The sequence below is a fragment of the Myotis lucifugus genome, unplaced genomic scaffold (genome assembly GCF_000147115.1).
Source record: "Myotis lucifugus unplaced genomic scaffold, Myoluc2.0 scaffold_2957, whole genome shotgun sequence".
In the NCBI taxonomy this organism is placed as follows: domain Eukaryota; kingdom Metazoa; phylum Chordata; class Mammalia; order Chiroptera; family Vespertilionidae; genus Myotis; species Myotis lucifugus.
The window spans coordinates 1-11748 of record NW_005874005.1 but is presented as its reverse complement, the minus strand read 5'-3'; the positions used below and the strand labels follow the sequence as shown (position 1 = coordinate 11748).

Genomic DNA, 11748 nt, shown 5'->3' with positions numbered 1-11748 from the left:
TAAAGTATGTGAAAAAAAAGTTCAGTGGCTCGTGTGACACATGGAAACAGTGTCTTTCCTCCTTGAATGTTAGGTAGGTTGATAATCACCCTGGTTTGTCACTCTCTCAAGCCACAATTCTTCACCTCCAATTACTTAGGGCACATATAAGAGGTTTAGAAAGTGTGTGTGTGCAAGTGTGTGTGTGTATGCACAGGAGACTGAGTTCAATGAGTATTTGAAGGTGAACCCAGCAGTACTCACCGGAGGGCCCATTAGACCTGGTCTACCCAAGGGTCCTACAGCCCCTGGTAAGCCTGTATCTCCATTTTCTCCATCCTCTCCAGGAAGTCCCCTTCCTCCTGGGCTCCCCTGTAATCCAGTAAAAATGTTTAAGGAAGAGAAAGTAGCAAAATAATTACACCACATAAGCAGATTTTTGTTTAGAACATAAAAATAGTTATATAAAGGGTGAGGCAAAAGTAGGTTTACAGTTGTTCATATGGAAAATAATACAATAGCCCTGGCCCGTGTTGCTAAGTGGGTAGAGCGTCAACCCAGGCATGGATTTAATTCCTGGTTAAGGGCACATACCTGGGTTGCAGGATCATTCCCCTGCTTTTGCACGAGGCAGCCAATCGATGTGTCTCTCTCACATTGATGTTTTTTTCTCTCTCTTTCTTCTCCTCTCTCCCTCCCTTCCACTCTTTCTAAAAATCAATGAGAAAAATATCCTCGGGTAAGGATCAACAACAACAAAATAATAACAATACAATAATTAATTAATAAACTCTGATTCACATACTCACAACTGTAAACCTACTTTTGCCCCACTCTATATAATAGTTTAAAGATTTCACAAAAACATCTACTTTATACATAATATTAAAAGTATAATTTACCTTTAATCCATCTTTTCCTTGGAGACCTTCTTCTCCAGGAGCTCCAGGCTCACCCTATTTTGTAGCAGAAACAGTAAAATTTATTATTTTGCTAAATCATTTTATTTTATTTTTTTTTTGCTTCTGGTATCCATAGAAAGCAGCATCTATTCCTACTTCTACTTTATTTATAAGGAATATCTGACAGTATAGAAGCATGATTTCATTTTCCTAGAACAGCTCTAAAGATGATTTAAGGAGTCATAGTGTTGTGAATTCAAATTACAAGATGGCCCCCGACTATCAATAACTTTTAGATAATAAAAAGTAATATATATTCAGTTGGCAGCTTTGGTAATTTATACAGTTAGACCTCTGTTTCTGAGTTTAAGAACTGCAAACACCACAGCTCATAAAATCATAGTACTTTGCTATGCTAAAGTGACAGAGATTAATAAAAACTTAATTCCATTAAATTCAGTGTACCTTATTTTTAGAGTCTTTTTTTATAGAGCAGAAGCAACAGTGAGACCCTGATACATCAAGAAGCTGTCTTATAGATACAGAACTCATAGACAGGCAGAACCATGCTTTGTGAAGCTAATAAAGTAGCACTGGCTCTCTTGCTACCTGAACTATTTGAAAGTAAATTAATCAATGCATCTTCACAGTTGTCCCACTGCTCCCACCACTGACACTTGCATTACTCTGATGCCACACTGCCTGCCCCACCCTCCTGCAAAAAAGACAAAAATATAGAAGAAACTGGATGCAAAATATATCTCCCTACTTTGGCTCTTAGTAAACAAATGTCTCAAAATTATGTAGGCACTGTTATCTTAGGAAAGAACTTACCACAGATCAAATTAAAGGCTGTCTCTATTAGAATAACTTGTGTAAGCTATTTATTTACAACTATTTGCAATTATTTCCTTGAATGAGCTTACATGACTAGTTATTTTTCAATATAAATTGGATTTCAATCTTTTGTCTGTCTTGTCAGGTCAGGAAATAGACGGAGAGTTGATCACTAGTACTTGTGAATTTCTTTTTAATGCTAACATTAGTGATAATCTGTGACATCTGGCAAGGGTTCTGCAGAGTACACCTGATTCTGAGAAAACAACATGAGGTTAGGACTCTAAAACAGGGGTGGGCAAACTTTTTGACTTGAGGGCCACAATGGGTTCTTAAACTGGACCGGAGGGCCAGAACAAAAGCATGGATGGAGTGTTTGTGTGAACTAATATAAATTCAAAGTAAACTTCATTACATAAAAGGGTACGGTCTTTTTTTTTTTTTTTAGTTTTATTCATTTCAAGCGGGCCGGATCCAGCCCGCGGGCCGTAGTTTGCCCACGGCTGCTCTAAAAGCTACTAAATCACAATATGAACAGAGTTTGGCATGGAACTTTGAAATTACAAAATACAGACACATTTTCTAAATGCAACCGAAAAGTTTATTATGCAATTCTTGAGGTCTTTAGGCTAGATTTTGAGTGTCTAAAATAGTTGGGCAGTGCACTAAAAAGGTTTCTAGTAGATCCTTACCCGTAACCCTGGCTCCCCAGTAACTCCAGCAGTGCCTGCAGGTCCAACATCTCCCTGAAGACACAAAGGGAAAGAGTAAGCTCTTCCTATTGAACCTTGATGTTTAAAAATTATGGGGGCATACCATGGGGATAGCGGTTCTGAAACACTTCTCATTGTTTCCCTTTCTCCAGACTAATTTATTGATATTTTTGCTCATTAGTTTTATTATTTCTATCCTTTCTCATATATATAAATATGTATATATATGATCTATACACACATATACAAATAATATTTTTCTGACAAAATTTTTTTTCTGGCTCATTTGAAAATACTTTACATTTTTATCTGCTGTCCTTCACCTACTTTCAAGGTGGTTTTGCCAAAAGGTGGCCAACATAGGGGATTCAATGGTGAAGTTTAGAGACCCCCCCCCCTACACACACACACACCCAGCCCGCCTGCCGTTACCACTTAGGAAGGTTACCTTTGCACCTGGCTCTCCTTGCAGACCAGACTCTCCCTCAATACCTGAAGGTCCCTACAAGAGAACGATTTGACACATCATTTGTACACATTCCTTAACCAATTACAAAGGCAATAACAACATCATAAGATGTTAGTAGTTTTTAGCCCAAGGGTAAGATATCTATGTCCAGAGAGGGTCTTTGATACTCATTTATAAACTTCATGGCATAAGACTAGATAATATCTGAGACTTTTTAACAGTTAAAATGTCAAAACAACATAACCTAAAATAAAAACCTTTTATAAATATTTTTATTGATTTCAGAGAGGAAGGGAGAGGGAGAGAGAGATAGAAACATCAATGATGAGAGAGAATCATTTATCGTCTGCCTCCTGCATGGCCCACAATGGGGATTTGCCTCCTGCACACCCCACACTGGGGATCGAGCCTGCAACCTGGCACATGCCCTGACCAGGAATGGGCCCATAGGTCAATATTCAACCACTAAGCCACACTGACAAGGCTAAAATAAAATCTTTTAAGACCAGTTTCTTTTAATTGTTCCACTCATTCTTTAATCCTTGGTCAAAGACAAATTACTTCCCCCCCCCCCTTTTTTTTTTCTAATTTTCTATTCTCATACTATTTTCTGTGTGTTTTCACTTTTTACCCTTCCCACCCATTTCTGTTAAGCCCTCTACAATATACTTCCTCTAATAAAATTCAGTTTTCTTTATTGGTTTTATAAAATATGTCATACAAAAAGGATACAAATTTATTCATATTATAAATATTTTTATCTATATATTTATGATATTTTTTCCACTTTCCTTTCATAAGTGGGTCCAGTTGAAAAGCTTTTAGTTCCTTTTACCCTGAAAACATACTTCTTGCAATCACTGGCTATTTCTAGGCCTGTATTCCTACAATTGCTGTTGTATTTTTTTGTCTCTTAAAGATATTTATTTTGTTTTTGAGAATGCTGATGCATACCCTTCCCTTTCCCCCTTCCTCACTACCCCTCTCTCTTCTCCAATCCTTTCTTCTTCTCTCTCCTTCACTGTGTGTGCAATGTATGTATATATGTGTGTGTGTAAAGACATAATTTGTATTCTGTAATTCCCATGTTTCTGGAGTAGAGGGGTAGTTTAAAGCATTAGTTCATAATAATATCTTGACCTAAAGTTTTCTGTTTGCTTTCTTTCCTTAATAGTTCATGGGTTACAGTGTTCTTTATACTTGTTATAGACTAAAACATCATATATGTCATTTTAGTAGTTTCAATGAAAGAAAGTCCAATTTTTCATTTGACTTAGCTTCCACAATCCATATTCACTTTGTTTTTTAAAGAAGCTATCCATGCACAGCAGTACAGAAGGACTTACAATGAAAAGCTGCAGTCCCCTTCCTCAGAGGCAAATACTTTACAAAACAATCTCTGTTTTTAGTTCTCCTGATGGTTACTTCTATAACTCAAAGTTATACCTCTACTCCTTGATGTATCTCCTTGCTGAAGTTTAGTTCCCTTATACTTCCCTTGTTTTACCAGGATTTCATCAACTTTTAAACAGTTATATTGTTTAAATTTTTCTGTTGGCTACCTTTGTGACTGCTCTACTGTGAGACAGCACTTGGGAGGACAGACTATGAAATGAGACGCCTGGGTTTCTGCTCTGGCCCAGAAACTACAGACTTTATATCCCACCCCGAGATTAAATTTTTGAGAGAGAATGCCAACACTTTTAGGATTTCTTCTATATCAAAATTGCTTTTAATCTCAGGGGCCTCTTCCAGTTCTTAATTTCTCCCAATCTGTCAGCTCTTCTTGGTTTCTTTTATCCCTTTGTTAGGCTAAATCCAATAGCTGATATTCTGATCTCTGTGGTACCTGTTTTTTATTTTATATACTTTTTTGCAATTTAATTTTTTCTATCACCTTTTATCCCCTCTATGCCCTCTTCCCTCTCCACACACCCCTCTCCACCCTGCATTCACCATACTGTTGTCCATGTCCATGAGTTCTCTCTCATTTTTTTCTTTATTGCTCTATCCCTTCCCCACCCCCGCCCCCCAGTTATCTGCCTGCTATCCATCTATGAGTCTGTCTCTATTTTGCTTGGTAGTTCAGTTTGTTCATTAAATTCCACATATGAGTGAAATCATATGGTACTTGTCTTTCTCTGATTGGCTTATTTGACTTAGCATAGTAGATAAGAAAGTTGTGATACATTTACACAATGGAATACTACTCTGCTGTAAGAGGAAAGAAAAATTTACCCTTTGCGACAGCATGGAGAGATATGTGGTACCTATTTTTATACCAATCTCGAATTAGCACTTAAAATACCCTTTTAAATTTATATTCTCAGTAGAATACTGGTGGGAAAAGTTACACATTTTTACAAAGTGGTATCATTACATGTTGAGAGGCACAGTGGCTAAGAGAATAGTATGTGTAGGGAAATCACCTAAATTTAAATGTAGGCTCTATCACTACTACTAGCTTTGCTCTTGAGCAAGATACTTAACCATTTCATGTCTTAGTTTCCTCATCTGCAGAATGAGTGTAACAACTCAATCTACTTCAAAGGGCAGGGGTCCTCAAACTACGGCCGCGGGCCACATGCAAATACAAGTATTGTATTTGTTCCAGTTTTGTTTTTTTACTTCAAAATAAGATATGTGCAGTGTGCATAGGAATTTGTTCATAGTTTTTTTTTAAACTATAGTCTGGCCCTCCAACGATCTGAGGGACAGTGAAGTGGCCCCCTGTTTAAAAAGTTTGAGGACCCCTGTCACAGGGTGTTGTAACGGTTCATTAATACAACAAAGCACATTTAAATACACCTAATCACACAGAAAGTGTTCCAGAATTGTTGGCTATTATCTTCTTCATCATAATTAATCTAATGCAAATTCAGTCTTCTGCTTCAGCTTGACTTTTAATAAGGTATATATGTTTTTTAACTTGTCATTTTCCACTTCCATTATCCTCAACTACTATTCTAAATCAGCATATTTTCCTCAACTGATCTGCTCAACCCCTGCTCCTCATCACAACAGAATTCTTGTCTCCTACTCTGTTAAAACAACTTCAGGATATGAGGTATAGCTTCTCTCAGCTTTCCTCAGGCTCAGAGGATGAGGATTAGAGTAGGTTATCATCATTAGCTTTGGAGTCAGATGTGGATTTAAAGCCCAACACTGCTACTCATTAACTATTTAGGTTGGGCAGTCAGGCAGATTCTGATCTTAAGCTCCCTAAGCCTTGGTCTCAGAAAAGGGTATTACCATCCATCCTGTTGCACAACCTAGAAATCTGGGAATCATTTTTTAGTTCTCTTTTCCCTTTACTTTCCATATCCCACAAATATGCAAGGTTTCACAATTTATATAACAAACATTTCTCAAATCAATCCCCTCCTTTCCTTTTCTATGCCTACCACGTTAGTTCAGACTGCCATCATTCCTTGCCTGGTTGAAGGCAATAGCCTTTTAGTAGGTCTACATGTCTTCATTTTTGTCTTCTCAAGTACATACTCCTTGTAACTGCTGGGATTATATTTCAAATCTGACTTTATCGCCACTTTGCTTATACTGTATAATTACAATAGCCCATAACATATGAAGTTCAAGCTTCTTAACAGAGTACACAAGACTTTGCATGATCTAACTACATCTATTATCACTTCTTGCTTAGACTTTAAGTATCAGTAAAGCCACACTGCCTCATGTTTGCATGCTTCTGCTTATGCATCCCTTTTCTTGAAATTCCCTTATTCTTATTTCTTCTTTCTATAGGGCTGACACTTACTCAATCCTTAAAACTCGTCTCATACCTCCTTCATACACACACACACACACACACACACACACACACACACACGTCTTCTGCTTTCCTTACCCAGGTGAGGTTAAGTGCTCTTAAATCCCCTGTGAATATCTCCATCATTGGGTTTAATGCATTGTAAGATAATGATCTTTCGTATGATTATGTTTTAGAATTCTATATAATAAAAGGCTAATATGCAAATAGACCAAATAGCAGAACAACCGGAACAACGGAAAAACTGGTCGCTATGACATGTGCTGACCACCAGGGGGCGTGTGCGGAACATGGCGGGTGTTGGCTGCGGTGGGATGGTGAAGCAGGTGAGCAGGGGTGCCAGACCAAGTTGGGGCACCAGCCGCTGTCATCGGGGTGAGCCACTGGTGGTTACTGAAAATTCTTTGCTCCCGCGAGCTGCGGTCCCGTCCAGTGCTTGCACCTGCTGCCAGCGCCAGCCCCACTCACACCCGCAGCCGGTGCCAGAGCCACCGCTTGCACCCACTGCCAGTGCCTGGTGCCAGTCCCAATCACTTGGTGCCATCAGCGGGTGTGAGCAGAAGCTGCTGCCCTGATCACCCCTGAGGGCTTCTCCACCTCCCCCTGCTCCTGAGGGACAATCAGGGCAGTAGCCAACGTTTGCACCCGCTGAAGGCGCTGGTCACGCTCGTACCCGCTGCTGGCTCTGCCCCAATTGCTCTGCGCTGTCAGCGGGTGCGAGCTGCGGTGGCGGGAGAGGGGTTGCTGGCAGACAGGGGACCAGGGGCTGCGGCGGGAGGGGCTGGGCGGGGGCACGGAGGATGGGCCAAGACCTGCCCCTGTGCCTACCGCAGCCCTGTGGCCCACAGTTCCTTTCCAGGTGCACGAATTCATGCACTGGGCCCCTAGTAGATTATAAACTCCTAAAGAAGTCAGGGACCATATCTCAGTCATCCTTTTATCCCCGATAATACACAATGTAAAGCAAAAAATCATGGCATTAAAAATAGGTGAGGAGAACTGAACACATAGGGGAGGAGAAAAGTTTTTTTGGGATGTGGTTGAAAAGGTCTGCAGAGGTTAAATAATGTAGAATATTATTTATCATGTTAAGAAATTGACATTTTATTAAGGCTATGAGAACCGTTAAAAATTTTTAAGGAGAGAGATGATATGACAAAGATAAGCAGGCAACAAGCTAAGAAATAATGGGAGTTGGGTGAGACATGGGATAAAAACAGAGGACCGGAGTACTGGCAATAGTGATGAAAAGGAAAGGTTAGAGTTGAGACATAGTGGAGGGGAGTGGGGGACTTATTCTAAGGGGAAAGATGGATGATTGGAGAGGATGAAGTAGGAAGAGAAGTCTAGGAGGACTCAGTTTAAAACTAGTGGGCCAAAGGGTTATCTTTCAGTGAGATGGGAGTAACAGAAGATAGAACAGTGGGAAAGTAATGATTTTGGTTTAGATATTTTAATTTGAGATGGATGTGGGATATCTAGGTACATATGTAAAAGACAACAGAAAATAAGTAAGTGAAGCTGAAGACAGAGGCATGCATTAGAGCTATCCAGCTGAGAGCTGTCAGAATAATACTGCTAAAGTCACTGTGATCATACGACTGCTAAGATGAGGAAGAAGGACAGCTTCACATTAAAACAGAAAGGCTCATCAGAAGGTAAAGAGCAGAACCAAGAGACAGCAGTTGCAAAGAAGCCAAGGAAGGAGAGAATTTATGTACAACTTATTTAGTGCTAAACTGAATAAACAACAGAAATAGTAATTTAGATTTTATAATCATAACAACTGGGGGTTATTATTCCAGAATATATGCCGAACCGGGGTCAATTTTCAATATTCTTCTATAAGTAAGACATGACATAGAAAGTTATCAAGTTAACTTTCAATAGGTTAAGGGAAAGTTTTATTCACGTTCTATTCTGTCATTTAAATTAGCTGTTAAGAGGAAAATTTTACGTATATAAAATTAGGTCCACAGAATAGTCATCTGCTTTTAATGGAATTTTAGGCTTTACTTTCTGAATATGAAATGAAACACTATGGAATTATTCTCCATAATATATATTTAATATATCAATTATACATTGAGGAGTCTCACAGAAAGCATTAAGCACCAATGAACTAACAAGAAACAGCCACAAAATATTACCTCAGCACCCATTTCTCCAGGAGGCCCAGCATCGCCTTGCAGTCCTCGTGGTCCCTGTATTAAAATAAAATTTAAAATCTGAGAATCGAAGATTATTCTATAGTTTAATTAACATATTCATCTAAATATGGAATTTATAAGATACCACATGTAATATGTCACAATACATTTATGAATGTTTCACATTACTTTCTGTATAAACAAAAGTATATCTCTTTTGATACATATGTGTTTCTTTCGTGAATAATAGTAAGATATGCTTGGATTCAAAAGAAAAGATAGTACCATTTATTCTTTCATCCCCTAATTTACTCATTCATCAATAAACACTCAACAAGTGCCTATTAAGTATGAAATATTGTGCTAAGGGGTTTCAAAAGTTATCTTATTTAATGGCCGTGATGATTATAGATTTACTTAACATTCTGGGAAAATATGTGACAAAAATAGCATTTTTGAAGAAGCAAATATTTGGTCTCGGATGATATAAAACTAGGCTGTCGTACTTTATCACAGTAGAGTCCAGTTGAATAATTCCTGTTTCCCATGAATGGATGTAACAATGTTCACATGGGATAATCACTAAGGTGCAGCAAAATGCATGATGGGATTGTTATGGAAATCTTGGTCACTGTGATACTGAATAGTTTAATTTTAAGTAAACAAATATTGAGTAATTACCTACTGCCTAAACATTAAATTAGTTAATTTAAGGGATCTTCTTAGGATGTGGAAGCCATTTAACTGGCTAGAATTATTTTAGATAAATTCATACTTATTTAGCAGCTACAATATAATGGTATTTCTCCAGTCATGCAAAAGAGCTACTTGCACTTTCTGGAGAGACAGTAATTTTGATCTTTCTGGAAAAACAAAAAATGTTTATTTATTTATTTATTTATTTAAATGTGTTTTTATTGTTTTGAGAGGGAGAGGAAGGGGGAAGGAGAGAGAAAGAAACATCAATGTGTGAGAGAAACATCAATTGACTGTCTCCTGGGAATTAAGACTGAAACCAGGCATGTGCCCTGACCAGGAATTGAACGAGTGACCTATTGATGGATGGAAGGAACCCCAACCAACTGAGCCACAAAAGCCATAGCTTTATTTATTTATTTTCAAAAAATCATTATTTATTTTTCAGTCTTCTCTTTAGATAATAATTTTCTTTTCTACTTAAGTTAGTTTCTAGGTTGCTTAGAAAATTTTTGAAATTTTCATCATATTTTTCTTCTTATTGAAGGCAATTTTATACAGTTGTGCACTGTACAAATCCAGGATTACAATATGCATCAGTTTCGCATTGATTGGACTTTATTTTTTCAAATGTGATTAAAATCTAGATTAGAGATCAGCAAACCTTTTCCTAAAGTGCCAGATAATAAGTTATTTTAAGGTGTGGGTCATGTGGTCTCTGTCACATACGTCAACTTTGCTGTTGTAGTAAGAAAAGAGCCATACGTATATGTGAACGGTTATAGATGTGTTTCAACACAACTTTGTCTACAAAAGGAAGTGACTGATCTGAGAGCTATAATTGCATATAGATTCACAGTTTTGCCTACATACTTCTAAAGGAATCTAAGATTGTCATGAAGATTTTAAGATAGGTTCTGATTAGAGCTAAACTGGGTATGTGTTTGATTTTCCTCTCACCTCTTTCAGTCTCCTCTTCAGTTCATTCCTCTTCTATGAATATTTATTAAATGATGACTTTTTTTTAAAAGCTCAGATCTTTTTCTTCTCTCACTCCAATATTCTCTCCCGAGGTCAACGACTCCAATATTTTTAACTTCAGTAAATTCCTCTGCTCTGAGTTCCATATCTAATTTTCAACTTCACATTTGTCAAAGACACCTCAAATCTAACATAGCTAAACTGCACTTATAACCTGCCATTATCAAACCTAGCTTTCTGTTGTTATTTCCAGTTTTAGTAAATGATATAATTATCTCATTAATTATTCAAGCCCGAAATGTAGGAATTGTACTTCATGTACAGGATATCTATCTCCTGTTGGTTTTATCTCCTTCTGAATTCTTTTTATACCTTTGCACTTCTTTTCTCTGTTAATCTAAAGGGTTCTGCCATCTCTTATTTTGCAACAGAAAGCAACACTCTTTTCCATTCTTGGTCCATTACAGTTTGATCTCTACCTTGTGGTTTGAGTGATTTTAACAAAGTAATAATTGGGTCATAAAACTAGCCCATCCTTTCAATGGCATCCCTTTGTTCACAGGATAAAAATACAAATTCTTGTGAACATGGCTCATAAAGCTGCATGTATTTTGTCCCCTACCTCCCTTTCCATCCTCATCTTGCACTTACTTTTATCTGACTCTGTGCCACAGCCATGTTGGCCTTTTTTTAGATCTTTAAATAAATATGTAGTGCTTCTTCCCAGGTGCATGACTTCTCTCTAGAATGACATTTTCCCGTGTTTGCCTAAGTAACTACTATTCATCCTGGAGATCACAGCTCAATACTCCTCCTCATGGAAGCTTTTCCTACCCCCAGTTAGGATAGTGTCTCTTCGAACTGAATTCCTATACGTTAGAGCATTCATCTCACTTTTAAATTATCCATTTATCTCTGTTATTAATTAATGTGTAATTCTATCGTTAGACTGAAAACTCCACGGTTACCACTATAGTTCACGTGCAGGTTCTTAATAAATATTTGTTAATTTAATGAATGAATGATAAACTATCCAAATCCCAATACTTGTATTGCAATGAATAAACCAGTTTTGAATCTTGTTTAAGAAAAAGAGACAACTCTAATAGGTGTTGGCTATAGAAAAGTTGTAGTCTTCTATTTTATTATTCTCAAAATATAAACATGTTTCAATATCTCTTCTGCATCCTTCATTTTACCAATTTACTTCTGTTCTTTTCTGTACTATGTCTTG

General features: G+C 37.6%; 1 protein-coding gene across 1 annotated transcript; it reads right to left on the bottom strand.

The window, feature by feature from the left end:
• Positions 1–243: 243 nt before the first annotated feature.
• Positions 244–11192, bottom strand: LOC102418139 (collagen alpha-1(XXIV) chain-like; the record flags this gene model as incomplete). The annotated part of the gene is made up of 6 exons (XM_006108646.1): positions 11166–11192; positions 8838–8891; positions 2880–2933; positions 2411–2464; positions 882–935; positions 244–351 (listed from the first exon to the last, which is right to left on the bottom strand). Coding segments are annotated over exons 1-6 (351 nt in total), but the record flags the coding sequence as incomplete, so codon positions are not given.
• Between the last annotated feature and the right edge of the window lie 556 nt (positions 11193–11748).